This window comes from Notolepis coatsorum (assembly GCF_963971535.1).
Source record: "Notolepis coatsorum genome assembly, chromosome: 1".
NCBI lineage: Eukaryota > Metazoa > Chordata > Actinopteri > Aulopiformes > Paralepididae > Notolepis > Notolepis coatsorum.
This window is the reverse complement of record NC_140165.1, coordinates 296,878,854-296,902,482: the sequence shown is the minus strand read 5'-3', so window position 1 is coordinate 296,902,482 and position 23,629 is coordinate 296,878,854. Positions and strand designations below refer to the sequence as shown.

The following is a 23,629-nucleotide window of genomic DNA, read 5'->3' as shown; positions in this document are numbered from 1 at the left end:
TTCGTCACCAAACCCCGGAGCGGCTAGATTCGCCTGTTCGAATCCAGCTCACAGCTCCGGGGTTGTCACCAGCTTGGCTGGCCGTTCACACTAATACAATTGGCAGTATTAGAGGGTGGGAGAAGCTGGCGGGGTGGGTCCGGGTCGTTGTAAACAGCGACTCCTACAGTTCGGTCGGGGCGCCTGCTAAGCGCGGATAGGACCTGAGTGGGATAGTGTGATCCTTCGCTACGCCCTCTCAATGAGAATCCGCGCTGCCAGGTGAAAAGAAGCGGTTGATTGGCTGGACGTGTGTCGGAGGAAGCACGTGATAGCCTCCACTCTCCCAGACCGACTGTGGGGGGTAAGTGCGCAGCGACCAGGAAGGGGATTTGGAATTGGCATAACGACTAACATTGGGATGGGAGAAAATTGGAGGAAAATGGAGGGGAAAAAGATATAAAAAAAAAAAAAAAAAAAAAAAAAAAAAATTGTCAGAGGGAGATGTATGGAAAATCACATTACAATATCAATGCATCTGCATTGTATTCAATAAAAAAACACACATCACAGAATACTGATGGATTTGTCAAATTGTCTCTAATCCATCAGATTATTATTGGCCCATTTAAGGGCTTAAGTGCTCACCTCTGCAAATTAAAAACAAACAAAAAACAACAAGTATTAAGCATTCATTTTAGAGGCCAGCAGTGAGTATGTGTTCCTTGTAGGGATGTTCGATATTGGCTTTTTTACCGATACCGATATCAACCGATACCGATATATGCACGGTTTCCCCCCCAAAAAAACAGAATAATTTCAGGTAATTAACATTACATATCTCTTAATGTTATTGTTATGAATTAACATAACATTATGCATACTTTTGACAATAAATCAAATAAGAATTTGTTCTTACTTGCTTGCCTGGGTAAATAAAGGTTAAATAAATGTAAAAAATATATATACTTTTTTTTTATTATATATATTTTTTAAACCGATACCGATATTTTCCGATATTACATTTGAATGCCAATATCGGTAGGCCAATAATATCGGACATCCCTAGTTCCTTGAAAATAATGAGTTTAGGATAATCAAATTGTGTGTTAAAAAAAGAAGGGGAAAAATATATATATTTGGCCAAAGCACTTGCTAATGACTTTCTTCCTTTGATTGTGGTATGTCATCACTGCAGCAGTTTTAGGAGCGCTGCTTGATAACGTTTGACAGGGTGGGCATGGAAATAAGCCAATGGTCAGCAGTCTGTTTTCAGAGCCACATGCGTCTCCTTGACCTGCTCCTGTGGCCCTGAGGCTATTTCCACATGAACACAATGATCAATCGTGACTTTCTCAAACCAGAAATCTGATCTCTATCTCGCTCTCGCTCTTGCTCTCGCTCTCTCTCTCTCTCTCTCTGGTAATTATTGGTGAAATAAGTGGACTATGTTTATCTTTTTTTAAATGCAGCCTGTGGATAGTCACTCCGCTCTGCAGTAAACAGAAAATACATTTTCTGGTATCCCTTTCCCAATCAGGACTTATTTCAAGAAATCATGCCAAACCATTTATTTTAACAAATTAATACAATTTACAGCACCTTTTAACATTAGGTGTCAACACAGTCTGTTTACCTGCCTACTGACATCCTAAAAGGAGAGGATCCAGTCCATTCGTTATAATGGTAGGTAGTAAATACAGCTCAGTGAAATGATGAAAATGAAATACAATGTACCTGTCCAGGAACTGTTAAAGGGGCACTTCACCAAAAAACAATGCAGATTTATTTTGCACATAATCTCACACACATCCAAATCAGTTTTGCACACATTATTAACGTTAGGTTATGACTATAACCAAGTTCTGTTAGTTAGGGGCGATGCTTGGCATCGCTACTGCACTATCTCGCGTACGTGCACGCGTACTGAATAAACCACAAATGTACCTCTAATACCAGTATTAGTCTGACCACACCCCTCATCAGCTTACCTTCATAAGCAGGTGTGTGGTCACCTGCTCTCCTCCTTCCCAAGCTTTCACCACAAGGTGAGGACAAGGGCTGCAGCGGCCGTCCGATGCCAAGCATCGCCCCTAACTAACAGAACTTGGTTATAGTCATAACCTAACGTTCTGTATCGTTAGTGGCTTAGCTTGGCATCGCTACTGCACAAGGGAGGCCAAGCGGAGCCACTTGGCTGACAAATACACCCCGCTGACAGCCCCCCAAAACCATCAGAACAGGGAGGGCCGAGCCCCCCCGACCCCCCCAATGGAGGGTAGCCCCCCTATTAGGGACATCACGGGAGGGCGACGGACCCGACCGTGCGAAGAGGCACTCAAGCAACTCAACGCACAGGGTGAGCAGACCGTGGCTCGACCCCACGACTACACACACGCACAACCCGCATGCCACCCGGGAACGAACGGAGGAACAACCTCGTTACTGCCCCCAGAATCACGGGGTCAAGGGCAAACCCAACCCCGTGGCAAGGCCGTAGCAGCGGAGCACGAAGGAAGACCCAGACCCACCAAAAGGACTGGACTCCCTAGAATGGGGGCCCGGAGAAGTCCATGATGCCAGCATCAAGACCCCACCAGGTGGGCACGTAGTGCCCCGCCCCCCACATCGCCAGCGTATTCGGACAAAAGGCCCCTCAGTTACTGCACCTGGTATTCCCAGGCGGAACCAACCAGGCCAGAACCTGCCCAGCTCCCGAGATCGGACGAGATCGGGCGTGTTCAGGTCGGTATGGCCGTAAGCCGAGCGGGCCCCGTCCCCCCAATAGCACACCGCCTGGCACACTGACCCTGCAGAATAGGCAGTCAGCATGGCCGTAAGCACACAAAAAGGTTAACCAACGGAAGCAGGCAGCGCACCGGGGAAAAACCAGGCAACAGGCTGTTAACCCTAGCCTGGAGACTGCGGACGAGACAGGCGCCAGAGGGGACAGCTGAACACAGCCGCCCCGGCGGAAGGAGCGTAAGCTGGCGGTGTTGCATGACCAAGCCTCCATTTAACAACCCCCACCCAGAGGGGTCGAGGCAGAGAAGGCTGACACGATTGGCAGACGTCATGAACGTGCAGGGGCACCCTCAAACGGTGAACCCGGGAGTTGACACTGCTCCAACACACCAGGGAATCAACCACCTCGGTGTTACCCAATGCGGTGGTTGTTCCTATAACCCCTCAAGAAAAAACTCCAAAACACACCTGCGGGTATACACCGGCTATACCGCAGTACAAGTGTTTCAGTTTCCAAAAAGGGTTAACCCAGGCCTACGGGTCGCAAACATCACTTCGGACCGGGCCTGGCGGTACGGGAAGCACAGGGTCACCAGAGGAGGTCAAAAAACCACCCCCACAGGCCCCTCTTCGCCATGCGTGAGAGAGGAGCGAAAAATAACGGAGAACCAGCCCCTAAGCACACCGTACCTGGTATTCCCCGGCGGTCTCCCAACCAAGTACTAACCAGGACCAACCTGTGTAGCGGCCGAGATCCGACGAGATCGAGCGCGTACAGAATGGCATGGCTGCAAGCCATGACGACAGTGCTGAGTAAAAACATACCCAACCAGGGTCTCCATAGCGCTTAACCCTGTGACACCCAGACCGACCTGGCATTTTTCCCCCTGAAAAAAGCCCAAGTCCCTCAGGGTACCAGAACAGCAGATCTGCATCCCCGGCGGACAACGGGTTCAACTGATCTGGACCAGCGTGACCAGAACCAGTCCCGTGCCCTAACCACGCCGACATGCCTACTCCAGGAGAAGGGCAGATATGCGTGTTGATCTTAACATGAAAAGAAGGCGCCACCCAGACGTTCGGACGAACCGCGCCTGGTGGCCCACCCCAAGGGCGTGAGACCCCACTACATATGTTCAGATCCATCCCGTCATCATCCCCCAGACATGAACGAGAATCCGTCGACAACCCACCCAGGTCATGGGATGTGGTCGCCGGAAGAGGAAAAACCCCCATCTCAGTTGCTTTATAAAAACGCTGTTTCAACCACAAGCAACTAAGGCGTGCCAGTCAATCGCCTGTTTACAGCGAGCTAGCACTATACGTGCGTCGGGACACACCCCCATCAATGAACAGGCTATTTAGACCTGTCATTGAATCCCCAAGGCGCCCAGGGGAACGACAAGAGGGGTGTGACACTCCCTAACTCCAACACTTCTGGAATAGAAAGAAGGAAGCATCAACAGTATGTATCCCAGTCTACACAGCCGGGGTAAAAAATGTTCACATTTTTACATCCCACCACCCTCCCATAGGAAAGAGACGGGGATCCCCAGAGAGACTTCCCACGCGAGCTGTACAGATTGAAAAGAATATATTGCACCTTGAGCCATGTAAAAAACTGGTTTTAGGGCCTCCGGGGAAGAGGCACCGAACCCATACACACTCAATAAACGAATTGAATCGAATATACATACAATAGAAAAGGACCCTTCTAGAGGGTCCACTCACTTTGACAATCTGAGGAGGAAGGCTCTGTACTCTGATGGAGGCTTCCTCACATGGAAGAAGGAGTCCGAACTCACAGAAGGCCTGAGTAGGCGCTTGGTGAGGAGGAGCCCTGACCACCCCCCCTGAAAACAGATCCATCACATGGACCTGAACAGCACACGGAAGTCCTACCAACAGAGACGCGCACGGTGACGTACTCTATGGCGGGGGAATTCCTGCGGTGCACACGCCCAATATACCAGGCCGTGGGACCAGGAACTCCCTCTCCCCCCCCCCCCCCCCCCCCCCGTAACGTGCCGAACCGCCACGTGACGGGAACCTTGAAGGACAGGGGGTGTACCCCTGACCGACAGAACAATGGGGAGAGGAAAGGTTACCAGTTCACCCCTTTACGACCCCACACCCATGATACGACGTAACGACAAAAAGAGAATATGACACAGTCATAGTCAGCTCTATGAAGCGTTTCACAGCTCCACACAGCGCACGAGCTAACCTGCTATCTGATTTTTACTAAGGAAAAACACAGAATAGAGAGGGCTCTAAGAACCCCGGTCCAACATACACATGTGCTTCTGTGGCCAGTACAACCCAGTTGTAGGTCACATGACACACACAACCCATCATCACCTACAAAAAATGGCAAAAACACTCAACAGAGGAACGCAGTTTTTTTCACAATGAGAGAATACATCATTCTTGATTAGTATCGACCACAGGCCTTGCTAAGCACACATGACAGCAACCAAACCAATTTCCCTTTAGGAAATAAGTTTCTCCAGCAGATTTAGCACAACCTCAGCAATCAAGCTGAGAGTTACATCGTATCCCTACCACACAAAAGACACAATTAATGCACAACATGTCTGATAGGAGGTGATAAAGTCCCCAGGGAACCGGGGGGGGAAACACAATCCTCCTATTTTACCCTCAATACGGCCAGTTAAAACAGGAAAACCTGTTAATGTGTGAACTCACTGTTCATTGTCATTACAGTCTGAGAAAGAACATTCTTTTACTCACTCGTCACCAAGCATAGCTTCATAGGTTAGTTGCCTTAGTAGTGAGTACACGGTACACATAAACACCATGATGTTTCTCACACAACAACCAGATCAATACATCACGATCTGCACGGAGAAGCTAACTGCCAGTGACAAAAACAGCTCACACACAACCCGCAACGTATCCCAAATGCATTGCAACAACATACGTGTTGGGAAAAAACACCGTTATCCACAATACATTTAGCAAGGTAAAACCAGAAGACGTGTTATGAGGTCTGGCCAACCCCGTACCTACCCGGAACGCAGATCAGCGAAGTGCAGTCACTCACAAGACACCGTAGAACACAGCCGTCCTGTGTTGTTCGATCCGGGCAGCGTCGCCGCTCCACCAGTCGCTACAGTCCTCTTTGTTGACGCAATCCCCGTCTAGGCTCAGGCAGGGTCGACGAACATCCCCTGTCAAGGATGACGTCGTGGTCAAGAGTGTAAAACATGTTAAAATCAAAGCACGTTCAACAGAATAGCATCAAGCTAACGGCTGCTCCAACCGTTCGGGTGCTATTGCTTCCGCTCGCGAGACGCCGATCTACGACGCACGCGATCAGGAGCGAGCTCCCGGCGGCGCGCGAAACTAAGCTACCCCGCGCCAGGCCACCGACCGGCTAACCGTAAGCTATGAACATGTAAACAATGACATAACACTCACCCAGACAGGCCGCCGTTCTGAACCCTCCTCACTTTTTAAGAGAAAAGAGAAAACAAGACGTCAACACCGCTTCACAACGGTGACATTACCACGTCCGGCGGAATCAGCACAGTACCAACTGGCCTGTATAGCTGACTTTGAACATGAATCTGCCGCTATCGCACATTACATGCACATATCCCCTCGTGAAGGAATACTCTCATTTGGATATGAAAGATGGGGTCTTAACACGGTGACAGAGAGAATCCACTCGTCCAGAACACACAGGGATCACCAGTGTCAATGGTCGCGGCCCACTAGTTAAAACTATAATGGTCGCCAGACCAAGGCCTTCTGTCGCCTAGACGGCTAAACAAAGGACCCTAGCCTGGGGCCGGTTTCCATAAACTTTGTCAAGTAGCCCCCATAGCACTAACAGACAAGTGGAGCCCGCCAGCAAACACTACTCACCCAACCTGGAACGCACCGCTCCTCACAACAGCGGCATGTCCGACAGTTCAGCTGTGGCCTGACAGGTTTCACCCCAACAAACACAGCAAGGAACTGCAGTTGAGAAGCATGCAGCGGCGTGCTCCCAATACGAAAACCGGTGGAGGGTTTGTAGAATGATCATCATCCTCTAGACACTCCAGTACGAAGACAATATCGCCGTATTTTCTCGAAAATAGTGAGAGAGAAAATAAAGATATGATGTCAACGTATCCTTGTTTCCCAAGCTGTTCCTAATCCAATTTCTTCCATCATGGTGTCAAGTGTGGGGATCTACCGAGGCACCTCTTCCTTGTGGTGAAAGCGAGAAGGAGGAGAGCAGGTGACCACACACCTGCTTATGAAGGTAAGCTGATGAGGGGTGTGGTCAGACTAATACTGGTATTAGAGGTACATTTGTGGTTTATTCAGTACGCGTGCACGTACGCGAGATAGTGCAGTAGCGATGCCAAGCTAAGCCACTAACGATACAGAACTTTTTTTTAATATGGCCATCAGTGATGTAGGTACATTGAATCCTCATTTACTTTCAATAACTAGATCAAACTAGATGAATGTGTGCAAAACTAATTTGGATGTTTTTTGGATGTGTGTGAGATTATGTGCAAAATAAAGTTTTTTGGTGAAGTGCCACTTTAACCACTCACTAAGGTGTTTAGGAGCGGCATGAGGTGTAGTGGTTAACACTGTCGCCTCACAGCAATAAGGTCCAGGGTTCGATTCCCGCTTGGGGACCAGGTTTCCATGATGCCAGGTACCCAGGTGGGGTATCTCCCAGGCCTTTCTGTGTGGAGTTTGCATGTTCTCCCCGTGCTCGCAAGGGTTCCCCACGATAAGATAAACCCAATGGAAAAACATGCAAAACAACAGATCGCTAACGCTGTGGTGTCCTTGACGAAGACGGGGCGCAGCTCACGTCGACGCTCTATCTCCTCCCCGGCTGCCCATGGGGGGAAGGACGACGGGATGGGTTAGGCGCAGAGACTCAATCGCATCGCGACTGAGAAAAAGACAATGCATGTGTGTGTGTGTGTGTGTGTGTGTGTGTGTGTGTGTGTGTGTGTGTGTGTGTGTGTGTGTGTGTGTGTGTGTGTGTGTGTGTGTGTGTGTGTGTGTGTGTGTGTGTGTGTGTGTGTGTGTGTGTGTGTGTGTGTGTGTGTGTGTGTGTGTGTGTGTGTGTGTGTGTGTGTGTGTGTGTGTGTGTGTGTGTGTGTGTGTGCGTGCGTGCGTGCGTGCGTGCGTGCGTGTGTGTGTGCGCCGCTCCAATTGCATGTCCAGTTTGTTGCATGCCGAATAAAGACCCCTAAAGAGGTCCTGCATTATATATTATTATTATAATTTATATTATTTTCATCATTTCACAGAGCTGTATTTATTACTCCCTGGTATAATATATATCATAATGACACTTATCTTAACTCTTTCTTTCTTTAACCTTATCTTTAACTCTCAAACCAAATGAATTTGCACCACAATCAGTTTGGGATGCGTGTGAGATTCTGACCATAATTAATCATCTTAATTTCGGTGGGGTGTTCCTTTTAAGCCTGGCCAATCACCACTGGACATGCCGCCCCCACACCTGTCTTTGTATTTGAGCTGAAGATACTTTTTAATTAGTTTTTATCACCCTGCTATCTGCTTTTGATTATTAATTAACAAAAGACTCTACGTCAGTTGATTTAACTCTCAAAATCACCTCTGAATGGAGCAAGCATCAGTGGCAAGAAGCCAGGAATGCGGAGCCCTGAGCATCCGAAGACGGTGTAAAGGGTCGGCTAAACACAACAGCCCTGTGGAAACCTGGAGATTCCCCCGGAGAGCCTCTCGTTTGGTCTATTCTCTAATCGCTGCTGACTTGCCGTTTCCCTCTTTAATTGTCGCTCCAGCCCTTCGATTACAGAGGTATCTCACAGTGAGTTGACCCCCCAGATCGCTTGAAATGATGAAGAATGTGTTCTGGGCAAGCAATTACCCGCATCTGATGAAGCTGTGAGCGAATCGGAGTTGCGCGTGGTGTGTTGAGATACCGCCAGCCAGGCGAGTCATTCAGACTAGGTCAGATAGCTGTCAGGCATCAGTGATCGGTTGGCGCGTGTCTGTCCTAAGGACCAGGGCCCTGTCTGTTTTACTCTAGGGAGCTGCCAGGAAGTGTCCTGTCGGCCGGTTGGAAGAGACCAGGGCACAGACACATAACATCTGCCGGCTACCGTGTTTACGGAGCAGCTGTCTGTATTTCAGAAGTGCTCAACAGCATGGGGCGGGACATCTGGAGGCAAATGTGATTTATTTTGTGATCCTCAAGCTCATCGCCTCCACGCTTGACTCTCGTCCTCTAGCTAGGGACAGACATGTGGCAGAGAGAGACAGAGTAAGGTAGCAGGGTTTATTATTTATTTATTTTGAAAAAGATTGACAGTTACATAGTATGCATTTTGTCATCCACTTGAGAGGCACAGAATTCAATGTCCATACCTTGGCAGGATTACTGCAGAAACACGAGATCGATAGAGACTGAAAGACCTTGACCACCGCACGAGTCTGATTGATTGATTGATTGATTGAACATTGAACAGATTGCAGAATGGGTACAATACAGTAGGGCTCAATACACACAATTGTTAAGGGGATGCAGACCAGAGAAAGACTTTCGTCTTGTTTACATCAGGGTCCCCCATTTTCAATTCATCATAGTCCATCAATATCCGTCTTGTATATGAAATTATATATAAAGTTCTGCTGAAGGCATATTGCACAAAGGAAGCCTTTCCAAGCAAAACTTCATCAACAAACATAACTTCACGTTCACCGTTAGCAAGGCTTCTCAGCTTCTCCTCTTCTCCTCTCTCATCATAATAGTTTCCCATGCTGTGGGGCGAAGCTAACGGCAAAACAGGAAGCGACAGGGTTTCTGGGAAATGTGGTCTTATGAGAATTAGGCTACCGATTGTTTTGAAGGTACGAAGGTATCACAACCAGTATGACAATGATATGTTTTGTTGAGAATTCTCCTTGTAGCTGCATCGTAGGACTGCATCATGGTTCTCTGAAAACGAACTGAAGTTGTAGAAGTTGATTCACAGATATTGATGGCAAAAGAGTTTCCTAAAACGAAACATCATTGGTTTGATCACTGTCTAATAATAGGCCTGTGTATCGACCGATTACCCGATTTGATTCCATTTCGATTCACAAGATCTCGATTCCATTTGATTTTTATTAAATTAGGCTGGATGGTGCTGGTTTCAGGGGCCAGCACCTGCCATGGTTGTTATTTGGTAAACTTTGTTTCCATGGTAGTTCAGCAGAAACTCAGTGCAAGGCAAACGTCCTTCACAGGTCCATTGAAAAAGGGCATCAATTAAAAGATCAATCTTGGGACTTCAAGAATGGATTCTAATGAAACGTTTCAATATAGATTTTCTCTTCTCTGTATTTTATCCCTGGCCAGACTGTCTAAACCCATTGTTTCCAGCCCATGGAAATATGGTGGTTAGTATTCTCACCTCAGTCCCAGCTGTACAGCTACAACTGGATGAGTCCAAATAAACACAACCTTGTATTCCTCATGACGCTCTTAACATGTTGGAGGTTGTCTCTCTGTGCGGCCGTATTCATCATCACCACCACCATACATTGTGCCCCGGGACGTCCTGTGACAATACTGCAGTGCGGTGTCCTGCGAGGGTTATTGTTGAAATGACAGTGACTTTGCACACTCCTGGTCCTCCCCTGACAGGGAAGACAAATGTTATCTCTGTGCAAGGAGTAGGACCTTGCATAGTATCTGATGCCCAGTATTAGATCACGTTATGAGTCATGTCAAAACCTGGGAGATAGGCCTTCGTCATGCAAACCTTGTATCGGTCGACGTTGGACAGCGATTGTTTATATTCCTGGTGACCTTTTTGTGTTTGTGACTTTCAGACACAAATAGCTATTCTAAGGCATTTAGAATTATTGTGACATTTAGTGACATACTTGCTCAGTAGTCGGTTTTTTATCCGTACGCTTTCGTGGAATTTCCGGGAGCTTTGGCTTGAGCATTAGATTCAGATTCAGATTCCTTTATTGTCACAGCTTCTTTAAATGTACATACTGTACATTCATAAAAAAGAAATTATGCTTGTTTTTCCCGGCTCATCGACTATAATAGATTTGTAAACATAATACATAATGTATATTCTATCTATACAAACTATAAACTATATAAGCTAAACTAAAACTATAAACTAAAACTAAACATAATACACAACGTATAATCGATTGTGTGTGTGTGTGTGTGTGTGTGTGTGTGTGTGTGTGTGTGTGTGTGTGTGTGTGTGTGTGTGTGTGTGTGTGTGTGTGTGTGTGTGTGTGTGTGTGTGTGTGTGTGTGTGTGTGTGTGTGTGTGTGTGTGTGTGTGTGTGTGTGTGTGTGTGTGTGTGTGTGTGTGTGTGTGTGTGAGTGTGCTTGTGTGGTGTGTAAGTCACACCATGCACAGTTTGCACACCATGAATGGAGAAACTAGGAGTAGCCAGTCTTGGGTTTTTAGAGATTTGCGCCAGCTGTGGATAGGCTTCATTCACTGGCAATGACATCAGCATTCGGTATGTTTGGAGATATGCCGCGTTGTGTTCTGCAGAAGGTAGCACTTAAGCTGTTGGCAGGCGTCAGATTAATCTGCAACCCTGTCAGTCTGTAAATAGCACAGAGCTGTCAATAGAGCAACACTTCATTAAACCAGCCCCAAACTCCCATCTCGTTCTGTTTCCCCTCTCCATCTTAAATGAAGTGAAACAAAACAAAAACCTGCCAATTCCAGACAGCATCTGCAAGTTACTGGAGATGAATGGTTTGACTTAATAATATGCCCCGGCTATGATTGAATTGGCTGTTTGAGGTGGATACACTACTGACACATCCTTCAATATTTCTAGGGTTGATGCTGAGGGCATCTCTTGTGTTCTTCTGTTATATCCGGCATTCGATTTTTGTGCATTAGGTCGAGATCCTTGCATTCTACGTTAAGTACGTTTCTGTTTCTGACCATGCGGCACCGAGACGGAGCCCGGAGGCAGAGCAAGACCTCACGCGGCCCGGGAGTTTCCCTGAGCCTGTACGGAGAGTACAGTACGTCATCTCCAGAGTCTGAGCCTGCTGCTGGGGGGAGAGGAGATGCCCCTGGGGCCCCTCATGGCTTTCAGCTGTGGAAGAACGGAGGGCCCACTGTGTTCTAGTCCTTAGTAGGACTGTTTGGCCTGTGGTCTGGGCCTCTTCCTGCTAACTACAACCCACAGTGGGATCATTATTTTCACACTGTGCCGGGGTTCTCCACAATGAAGTGCCAAGGAACTGGAGCTTGTTATTTTCTCATCTTGGCTTCTGCTGAGATGGGAACTTTGAAGGCGGTTAAAGAGACTACATGATGAGATGCATGCGGGCTGCTGTGTGGAGATGATCTGAGCAGAGAGGCAGTGGAACAGCCCTCACTTTCATCAGAGCCTGGCTGTTATTGTAAATAAGAATCTGTTCTGTAATTAACTTGCTCGGTAAAAATAAAGGTTGATAAAGGTTGATCAGAGCCATCTATGTGGAAACAGTTACTGTTTAGCCAGGCCCCAATTAGCCAGGCGCCAATAGCCCTTGGGATTCCTAATCGAATGATCAGTAAGCTTATGTTGCCTGGCAACAAATGTGATTCCTCTTTTGGCTAATATTGCTTGGCAACAAGATTCAGTTACAGGAAGTGCATTGAATGTTTATTTTTTTAATAAATTCTGTACTTCTGTACTGTATGCTTTTACAGTACAGTGTAAGGGATATTATAATATATTATTACATGGCGTTTTCACATTCGCCGAAATGCTTGCTTGTGATTGGTCAATAGCGCTAGTCAGAGGTCCGATATTACTCGATAACGGACCTCTGTGGAACAATAATGACCGCTGTGCGCAGCTGTTCGCAATCAAGCCCCACTGACACACACTGTTTCAGTGCAATTAGACTATAATAATAATAATAATAATAATAATAATCACTTTATTTGGGCTGACAGAGCCACAGAACAACTGCGTCTGCATTTGATCTCATCTTGTCGATTTTGTAAAATGAATTAGGTATATTGTTAGTAAGTTAGCCATGTAATAAGCTGGATAATGTATAGCTATACTCGGTCATCATCGCAAAATAATTGACCGACACGGAGTTTAAAATACCGAGCCGCCTCGGCGAGGTGTTTTAAACGTCAGTGACGGTCAATGACCTTGTAGCTATACATTATCCCTTACATAATACTAGTTTAACTATATTCACATCTACTGTACATTCACATTTAGCATTTTCTGATTCACAATCAATTGCACCCTATCCTCTCCTTACCCCTTTCACTACCACACTACAGACGGTTAACCATCTGTACTTTGGTAGTGAAAGGTTAACCTTCTGTAGTGTGGTAGTGAAAGCGTTAACCCTTTGCAGTGTGGTAGTGGAAGGTTTAACCTTATGTAGTGTGGTAGTGAAAGGTTAACCTTCTGTAGTGTGGTAGTGGAATGTTAACCTTCTGTAGTGTGGTAGTGAAAGCGTTAACCATTTGTAGTGTGGTAGTGGAAGGGTTAACCTGTAGTGTGGTAGTGAAAGGTTAACCTTCTGTAGTGTGGTAGTGAAAGTGTTAACCTTCTGTAGTGTGGTAGTGGAATGTTAACCTTCTGTAGTGTGGTAGTGAAAGCGTTAACCATTTGTAGTGTGGTAGTGGAAGGGTTAACCTGTAGTGTGGTAGTGAAAGGTTAACCTTCTGTAGTGTGGTAGTGAAAGTGTTAACCTGCTGTAGTGTGGTAGTGAAAGGTTAACCTTCTGTAGTGTGGTAGTGAAAGGTTAACCTTCTGTAGTGTGGTAGGGAAAGTGTTAACCTGCTGTAGTGTGGTAGTGAAAAGTTTACCTTATGTAGTGTGGTAGTGAAGGCGTTAACCTGCTGTAGTGTGGTAGTGAAAGGTTAACTTTCTGTAGTGTGGTAGTGAAAGGCTAACCTTGTCTGTAGTGTGGTAGTGAAAGGTTAACCTGGCCGTAGTGTGGTAGTGAAATGTTAACTTTCTGTAGTGTGGTAGTGAAAGGTTAAGTTTATGTAGTGTGGTAGTGAAAAGTTAACCTTCTGGGAAGTGAAAGGTTCACTTTCTGTAGTGTGGTAGTGAAAGGTTAACTTTCTGTAGTGTGGTAGTGAAAGGTTAACCTTCTGTAGTGTGGTAGGGAAAGTGTTAACCTGCTGTAGTGTGGTAGTGAAAAGTTAACCTTATGTAGTGTGGTAGTGAAGGCGTTAACCTGCTGTAGTGTGGTAGTGAAAGGTTAACTTTCTGTAGTGTGGTAGTTAAAGGCTAACCTTGTCTGTAGTGTGGTAGTGAAAGGTTAACCTGCTATAGTGTGGTAGTAAAATGTTAACTTTCTGTAGTGTGGTAGTGAAAGGTTAAGTTTATGTAGTGTGGTAGTGAAAAGTTAACCTTCTGGGAAGTGAAAGGTTCACTTTCTGTAGTGTGGTAGTGAAAGGTTAACTTTCTGTAGTGTGGTAGTGAAAGGTTAACTTTCTGTAGTGTGGTAGTGAAAGGTTAACTTTCTGTAGTGTGGTAGTGAAAGGTTAACCTGCTGTAGTGTGGTAGTGAAAGGTTAACTTTGTTTCAGTTCCAGCTTTTCCATCCGTTTTGTAAAGTTAGTAGGAGTGGGCTGCCCTTTATGTTCGGTAACAAGGTCGGTTTAGATCCTTGTATTTTGTTTTCATCATTGTTTTATTCCCAGTTTATTTAGATTACTTAGTTATTTTTCTTTGTTTGATATTTTGGTCTTGGTCCACTCTGAAGCCTATGGTTCCTTTCAAATCAAATCAAATAACAATGGTGGAACGAACTCCCCACCACAGTCAGGACAGCTGAAAGCCGGCAAATCTAAAAACACACCTCTTCAAACTATATCTGAAATAATAACTGAAGAAAAATACTGTAAAAAGATTACTAACCCTCTAACCTTTTTACTACTATGTACTGTATGTATGTACCCTAATACTACAGTACGCTACTATTCTTATACTACTACCTATCTTGCAAAATTATGTCTGTACTACTATGCACTCAGAGTGTAACACTCAAGCTCGTTATTATTTGACGAACAATCCCACTGACTCTTAGGTGCCAGAGATGTACCCCTTCTGGTGATTTGTTGTTCACAATCTGTAAGTTGCTTTGGATAAAAGTGTGAGCTAAATTAATAAATCCGTAATTATTTTGCCATTTACTCTGGTGCCTGAGGGGGGGGGGGGGGTTGTGAATGGAAGGTCCACATTATATTGTGTCTTTTGAGTAAAGCTCAAGCTCGACAAGCTTTACTCTCTCTCCCAGAAACCATGTAATGTCATGGCTCCCCTCACGGAAAGCGAGCGACACAATTTGGACTTCCAAGTGTTTTCCAGGGTTTGGTTACATGACCTCAATCTGCTTGTGATGTATAACATGCAGCGTCTATCTGTCCTGTCAGCAACAATCACATTAGGGGCTGCCGGGGTATTCCCCGCCTTATCTCTCTCTCGTCTGCCTCTCCTCGTCTTCATCATCACCCCCCCCCCCCCCCCCCTCACGGGCTGTGGATGGGAGAGAGGGAAGGAAGTTACTCTCATTAATTATTCAGACAACCCCCCCCCCCCCCGATGAGATGACTTGATATCCCTATTAAGGATATTACATATTACACTCACAACGCACACCGATGGATTAATTGAAGTCGTCTCATCTGCCAGCATCTAATGGATTGAGTAAATTAAGACTTGGACCAAGTCTGTCATCGATTGGCTTTTTTACGTGGCCATAATGAATATGATGCTGAACCACTGAGGTACGGTGCCCCCAGCTCACCCAGACATCATTAAGTCTTGAAACGTCTTGAGACATCAGCATCTTAAATGAAAAATCCTCCGGCCCAAAATACTTTAAAGCCGTTAAGATATAGTAACTGCTGCTGTGTGCTACAACACTTCTGGGTCTATTTAGGAGTTTGATCTTGTATTTCTTCGTTTTCTGTTGCTAACTAGCTAAAAACTCTGGTCATGACATCAAGGCAAAATATTGCCAGTGCGGCAATACAGAAGAGTTTCATTGCAGAATTTGTTCAACAGTAGGCTAAGTGTCTAAGGTTTTGATGTTTGACTGTCTCTCAGAATCAAAGAGGGGAGGTACAGGTACGGCAGGGTAATAGTAGAAGACATAAATATAGGCAATAAAACTATAATAATATAGATATATATATATATAATATAATATAATGATAGACATAAGCAGTGTAAACAATATAATGAACTCTGAATATAAGAATATGAGCAAGTAAGCCATGTAATCAAAGGTGCAGATGAGGGTATGTATGCTCTATCAGTTATTGTAATGTACAATATAACTTATATTGTACATTACAATAAATATGGGCAATAAACGCAAATCTGAATATATACTATGAGTAAGTAAAGTATACAGTATACACAGGTACAGTATACATAAGGTACCCTAATTGGCATGATATACGTTATACGTTCCGTGCAGTTTAGGTGTTTTTTCTTTTTTGAGGTTGAGCATGGCATGGATGAATTAAGAGGATTTGCAACCCTATGAGCAGACAGCTCCATCCCGCTCCAATTCCACTCTGGTACCGCTCACACCATGAGTTTGAAGCATGTGGCATTGGCTGTCCAGTCTAGTCTGGGTGGCTATAGCACTAGTGCAGCTGCTGTCCTTGGTGCTGAAACTTCGATGCTGGCAAAATACAAGGCAGCGTTTTCTCTTTTTATTTTATTTTGAGTGGGGAGCAGAGCGGGGAGGGGGGGGGGGTGAGCACTGAGCGGAGAGTCCTGGGCCCTCATTCATCAACGTGACTTACGCACAGATATGTGCTTAACCTGTGCGTACGACCATTTCTAAGCAAAGTGTGGGATTCATCAATTTCAACTTGAACTTGACTTCGTGCTTATATTTACGCACAGCTCGGAGCATGCGTAGCTGACGCCCAGTGGTAGAATATGGGGACTGCAGACTGACGGCATAGATCAGTTGCATGCAATAGTTTCAACGCGGAAATAGGCTTGACTGACGTGTTCTGTATGATCCCCGTAATTCATTATAGTTCATTGTGAAATAGCGATATTAGTGTAATTATTGTCAAACCCTAAATAGCATGTGGAATAGGTCTTTCTCTCCGAATGAATGCAGGTTTATATATATAGCGTTATCGGGTGCGCGTCTACCTTAATGATAAGCAAGCAGTGCAAAAATGCGGAAGCATTCGTCACCGCACGCCACTACGGTAAAGCGCCTTTCTTTTCAGGCCCGCTTTGGGAGCTGTCGCGCGGAAATAGGCTGTCTATTGCCATTCTCTTTGACAAACTCTAACCTTAACCAGCTCCTTAACAGCGCCTAAACTTAACCGTTCTAACCTTAACCAACTCCGAAACAATGCCTAACCTTAACCTTAACCTTAACCATGCCTAACCTTAACCATAGAAAGAATATTGCCATTCTCTTTGACAAACTCTAACCTTAACCAGCTCCTTAACAGCGCCTAAACTTAACCGTTCTAACCTTAACCAACTCCGAAACAATGCCTAACCTTAACCTTAACCTTAACCATGCCTAACCTTAACCGGCGAAAGAATACACGTTAAAAAAAAAATCACGTTAAAAAAAATATATTTTATGGGATTCGAACTCGCCAGCAAACGAGCTGTAGGATCCACAGCCATGCAGTGTTGCCAATTGAGCTATTTCTCGATACTGAATAAAGGGCGGTGACTTATATATATTGAGCTCCGCTCGTGTCGAACCAAGGCGGGATCTCATGCGCATGCGCGGGCACCTCGCGCGAGCACGCCGGCGCACGCACGCACCTGAGCGAGCACGCCGCCGCCGGTGCACGCACCTGGGCGCTGGGCGGCGGAAAATGAAAGGCGCATTACCGCACGCCACTACGGTAGAATGCTTCCGCATTCTTGCACTGCTTGCTTATCATTAAGGAACAGGCCGGACTGCGCTCGCAGGAACTGTTTTCAGAGATAGCATCAGATAGGGATGAATGAATGAATGAGGGGCAGTCTAATTGCAGAGAGAACATAATATTAACTAGAGTCCACTACCCGAGACACCTCCTTCATTTGTACCGCAATTTGGGACCCAAATTGGAGCTATGAGCTTAAAAGCTTTTCCGTGCTTATTTGAGAAGGTCCAGCTGCAGAGCCGGAGAGACAGACAGCAGAGAGACAGACAGACAGACAGATAGACACTGTTCCACAGTGTGTGTGTGTGTGACCACTAGTCTCCTAGTAGAGACCCCCCCCCTCTGGACCACCTCCCAGTAGAGACCCCCCCCCTCTGGACCACCTCCTAGTAGAGACAAGTTTTCTGAAATTTATGTTTATATATGCAAATGAGGCACTTCCCCATTAAATATGTGGACATGTATGGATGCAATAAGGCAAAATGAAGTAAAATGAACAACTAAATGTGTGTTATTGACGTTTTATTGTCACTAGTTTCATAGAAGACATGTTTAGGAAGCAAAATATAACAAAATCTCAAAATCAACAAAAAAAGTATATTTGCCTATTCACCTGCAGTGTCTCGCCTTAATCCTCATCTTCGTCTTCTTCCTAGAGAAGTCTCTACTAGGAGGTGGTCCAGAGGGGGGGGGGGGGGGGGGGGCTGAGTCTCTACTATTAGACTAGTAGTCACACACACGCACACACACACACACACACACACACACACACACACACACACACACACACACACACACACACACACACACACACACACACACACACACACACACACACACTGTGGAACAGTGTCTGTCTGTCTCTCTGCTGTCTGTCTCTCTGCTGTCTCTCTCAAAATAGTATAAGTGCTATCTTGGCCCTGAGAGTTGCTCTCCGGCTCTGCAGCTGGACCCTTCTCAAATCAGCACGAAAAAAGCTATAAGCTTATAAAACGATTTAATATGCTAAACTTCGTTTTAAATTCCTTAATTCTCTTTTGTTTATTTCATAAAGATTTTCCCGACATAATGCTACCTTCCCCGACCAGATCCGTGACTCTGTTGCGATACAGATGAATTATCTACTCAGAAAGCTTATAAAACTATTTAATATGCTAAACTTTGTTTTTAAATTCTTTAATTCACTTTTGTTTATTTCATAAGGATTTTCCCGACATAATGCTACCTGCCCCGACCAGATCCGTGACTCTGTTGCGATACAGATGAATTATCTACTCAGAATAGTATTATAAAGTGGCTATCTTTTATGCTGTAGATCACTGCTGGTATGTGCGTGCAGAACCTTTATTTCAGCGGGGACTGTAGTATTTATTTGACGTTACTGTACAATATATGTGTATTAAAAGACGGAGCTGTCTTTTATTGTATTATAATAATTATTAATATTAAAAATAAATTAAGAAAGGCATTCTTATTCCAGCATGCATTAATGACACTAACGGGCAACGGCAAAACAGTGGTTAATGGTCTTTATTAGTGTTTGCGGTGTCCAGGCAGCAATGGTCTTTTAGGAAGTTAATAGATATAATATCCGACAGTGTACAACACCCTCGGTTTAGTCCATTCTTCCACATTTCATGGGGGTGTCCATTACCGTATATGGTTAATCGGGACGGTTTTGGTATGCAAATACGTGAAAGTGTGCACGAGCCTCGGCGCAGGGCCAAGGTGATATTTATCATGACAGGTGTGCGTAGAACCTGCGTACGCACGTGTGGTAAATCCCGTTTCTTTTGTGCGTGCACGCATTCTAAATTCTGTGCTTACGTGTGGAAATAGAACATTTTCTACGTCACGTTGATGAATGAGGGCCCTGGAGTTTCTTTGGAGAGGAAGAACAGACCTGTGAGTGTGGAGTGTGGTTTCTCACCGCTCAACTCTGCTCACATGCTCTGATTCGTGCATGCCTCTACACCGCTCTGTTTCAGTCCTTTTCTCAACAGGCTGCTTCTGTGTCTGTAGCTTTTAAACACAAATGAGCTGAGCTCCAGATCTCCAGCCTGTCTCACAAAATGCAGATCAAACTGTCAAACTAAGGACTGCAGATCAAAATATGAATTAAGATCCAGCAATTCCTATATCCTATATCTAGCCTAAGATGTTTTCAGAAACACATTTTCGGGAATGTTTACAAGCAAGCCTCCTTTTTGTTCACGCATGTTTTTGTCGTGTCTATGAGCGCCCACCTGACATACAGTATGATGGAGAGGCTAATATGAATGGCTTGTTGAATCACATGTTTTATGACCTAGGCAGCCCAGGACAATCTGACTGAGAAGTCTTATTTCATAGTTTGTGTTAGTAGTCCCATCAGAGACCCAAATGTATGTGCAAAAGCACTGAAAAGTACCCTTTTCATTATATGTGACCTTTAAGGCATCTTTTGACATATCTTTCACATGCCTTACGATGCCTCACAAAGGCTTTTTTTTTGCTTAGTTGGATAATTTATTTGTCTGTTTTCTTACTGTTTTCAGTTTTTCAACTCTATAGTGTTTAGACTAGAGTAATTTCATTAAAGGGGACATGCATTGCTATTCCTTGCACTATTTGGGCAACTTTACACAATTCCTGTGAGTCTATGGAAGACATCTGTAAGTTTTTTTTAACCAAAAAATTAATTGTTTTATATTTCTAATCAAGTACTCAAAAGCATAATTTTTCAGCTTCTGGATTTCAGGCTGTTATTGGATGGGCTCCGCCCATAAGCGCTTTGAGTGACAGTCACCCACACAGAGTGATACATACGAGAGAGAGAGAGAGAGAGAGAGAGAGAGAGAGAGAGAGAGAGAGAGAGAGAGAGACAGAGAGAGAGAGAGAGAACGAGCAAGCGAGAGAGAGAGAGGGAGAGAGAGGAGAGATGCGTCCCCGACACACACGCAGTCAAGTTTGTGTGTAAATGCTCCGACGAGGGAGAGAGAGAGAGGCGTCCCTGACACACACGCAGTCAAGTTTGTTTGTAAATGCTCCGATGAGGGAGAGAGATGGCGCACACACATTTTTACACACACTTCTGCATAGTCCCGCCGGTCCCTCTCTTTCTCTCCCTCTCTATCTCTCTCTCGCTCACTCGTTCTCTGCCTCTCTGTCAAAACCCGTTTGAGGAAGTGTCGGGTTACACTATGCACTACAACCATAGAGGGGGCGTTACTGCAAATCAGTGCTATATTCACGTCAGCAAAACTGTCAAATCAGAACAGCTTAGTTGAGTGAGGGAAGATCTCGTGAACTTGAGACTAGACTGATGAGTCAATATGATAATTAACGACACAGACCACATTGATATAATCCCCAATTGCTAGGAAACAATGCTAAACACTGGAAAATGACATTTATAATGCATGGGACATTTAAGTACAAAGCTGTGTCCAAAATGATGACAAAATTACATTAATATGAATTTGTGGTGTATGTTGGGGACACCACAACACCACTGTCCAGATTAATAGCAGATAAATACATGCTTTACCGTAATAAGGACTCTCAGAAATAATGAGATTGTAGTTCCACAAATGGTCTCCACCTGTTATATATATATATACAAATATAAATATAAATCATACTTAAAATAGTGTGATGACGTCCTCAGCTGAGTGAATAGAATGTGTGTTTTTTCTTTTACATTAATTCATAATTATTTTTAGATGGTGCTCAGCTAATTAAGGCGTATAGATAAGAATGGGTAATGGGTATACAGTTTGAAGCTTCCGTTCACCAGTCTTTTCTCTCTCTCTCCCCCCCCCCCAGAGCACCTTTAAGTTCAAGTCAGAGAGTGACATCCACCTGGCGGAGCACCACAAGCAGGTGCTGTATGACGGGAAGCTGGCCAGCTCCATCGCCTTCACCTACAACGCCAAGGCCACCGACGCCCAACTCTGCCTGGAGTCATCGCCCAAGGAGAACGCCTCGATCTTCGTGCACTCGCCCCACGCCCTCATGCTGCAGGTCGGTCGTGTCATCATGTACACTGATGTGATGTTGTGAACGTTATACCCATTCCAGGGTTTTTGGTTAAGCCACTATACTGTAGCGAGGGTACTCCGGCTTCCGGAGGATAGGGATGCATTGCACCTGTCACTAGCGTTGATGTGTGAGAGGAAAAGGGACACGTATCATATTAGATTTCAAACCATGTCCCGACATTCATGCTTTAAATGGAACCTATTAGATGGACATTACAACTATCTTCAACTCTGTTCAGGTAGTAGTCTCGTAGTGGAAACCTCTACAAGAACCCATTATCATTGATCAGAACCCATTATCATTGATCTTAGAACCCATTATCATTGATCTCAGAACCCATTATCATTGATCTCAGAACCCATTATCATTGTGCACTAGGTTGCTTGTATTTCTCAAACCAATCACAGTTGTCGAGGGCAGTGTTAAGCCCAAAATGCACCTTGCAAAATAATGTTGTGGAGAAATGTTTCTTCGTCATGAGAGTGTAGCTAGTTTGAAGATTAGTTGCTGGTGATTAAGGCTGTCAAAGTTACAATTCTTTTAACGCCACAATTTTTTTCTCATTGATACTATGTTTGTTTCTGACTCAAAGTGTGTGAGAGTGAGAGAGAGAGAGAGAGAGAGAGAGAGAGAGAGAGAGAGAGAGAGAGAGAGAGAGAGAGAGAGAGAGAGATGAGGGCGGGGGGTGAGTCCTCAGCCCTTGTGTGGGTGAATGTAACAAGTTCCTAACGTTTTTTTCCCCTGTTATTTCATGCAGACTTTATTCATTGTTTTAAATGATTATTTTCTTTTAATTTATTTTGTGCATCACTCTGTTTTGATTTGATGCAAATTTGCAATACATGAGGGTCATTTTGTAAATCGCTGCATAAAGCAAGCATTTGTTGGCTCTCATGTTGATAAGAGTATTATTGAAACTTGAAAAAGATCCGTTAAGGTAGATTTAGAACAGATAAAAAATATGCGATTAATTTGCGATTAATCACGATTAACTATGGACAATCATGCGATTAATCAGATAAAATATTTTAATAGATTGACAGCCTTAATATATATATATATATATATAAATGGGAGGCGCAATCAACAACCTACTCAAACCGTTTCATCTCATTATCACAGAAATAACATAGTAATTAACACAGCACTGAAATAAGTAAAAAAGTATTTGTTACAAAGTTCTATCTTTTTTATTATAGTGACCCGAAATGCTTGATTTTGTTGCGTCTTTTCTTAAAAAAACTGCAATGCAATTTGCAAGGCTTTCTGTGTGTAGCAGTTTTGCAGGGCTCTCTGACAGAGACACAGCCATTATATAAACAGCATAGGCTACTGGTTTATTAAAGAGGTGGCAAGATGGTACAAGCCAGAAAGAACAAGGCAAACAGAAATACTGCAGGAAATTGTGTGACTATTGCAATTCCAATTCCACACACACAAGCAGGCTTGCCTGAGTGTAACCCCCTATGTCTCCCTACCACACACACACACACACACACACACACACACACACACACACACACACACACACACACACACACACACACACACACACACACACACACACACACACACAGGCATGCATGCATTCTGTCACTTTCTCTCTTTCTCTCTTGCATAAGCACTCACTTTGGATCCGGCCACAAACTTCAAATCAGTTCCCTCTTCTTTTTAGTTTGTCTCCCGGTTGAAAAGTAACTGTCAAATGAATAGTTTAGCTTTTCGCTGCAAGGTTACAAGGGAACATTAAAGGCATAATCAGTTTCGCCTCTTGGAAAAGATCCCCGGCTTGGTATTGCGCTTTGTTTCCTTTTATTTATTTAATTTTTTTTTTTTTTTTTTTACACACAGGTTGGAGTTTAGTAACTTACTATACACTGTGCATTTCTCCAGTCCTCTCTCGGCAGAGCTTGAGGTGTGGCAGTGAAACCTTCAACGTGAAAGGGTTAACCATTTGGTA

The 23,629-nt window shown here is 44.6% G+C and overlaps 1 protein-coding gene across 1 annotated transcript in view; it reads left to right on the top strand.

Annotated features, from left to right (window-relative positions):
* LOC311225271 (neurobeachin-like) overlaps positions 1–23,629 on the top strand; it is a gene marked incomplete at its 5' end in the record, with an annotated part of 544,672 nt that overhangs the window by 234,937 nt on the left and 286,106 nt on the right. The window contains 1 exon segment of the mRNA XM_084310493.1: positions 21,454–21,651. Coding sequence (XP_084166619.1) covers positions 21,454–21,651 — 198 coding nt within the window.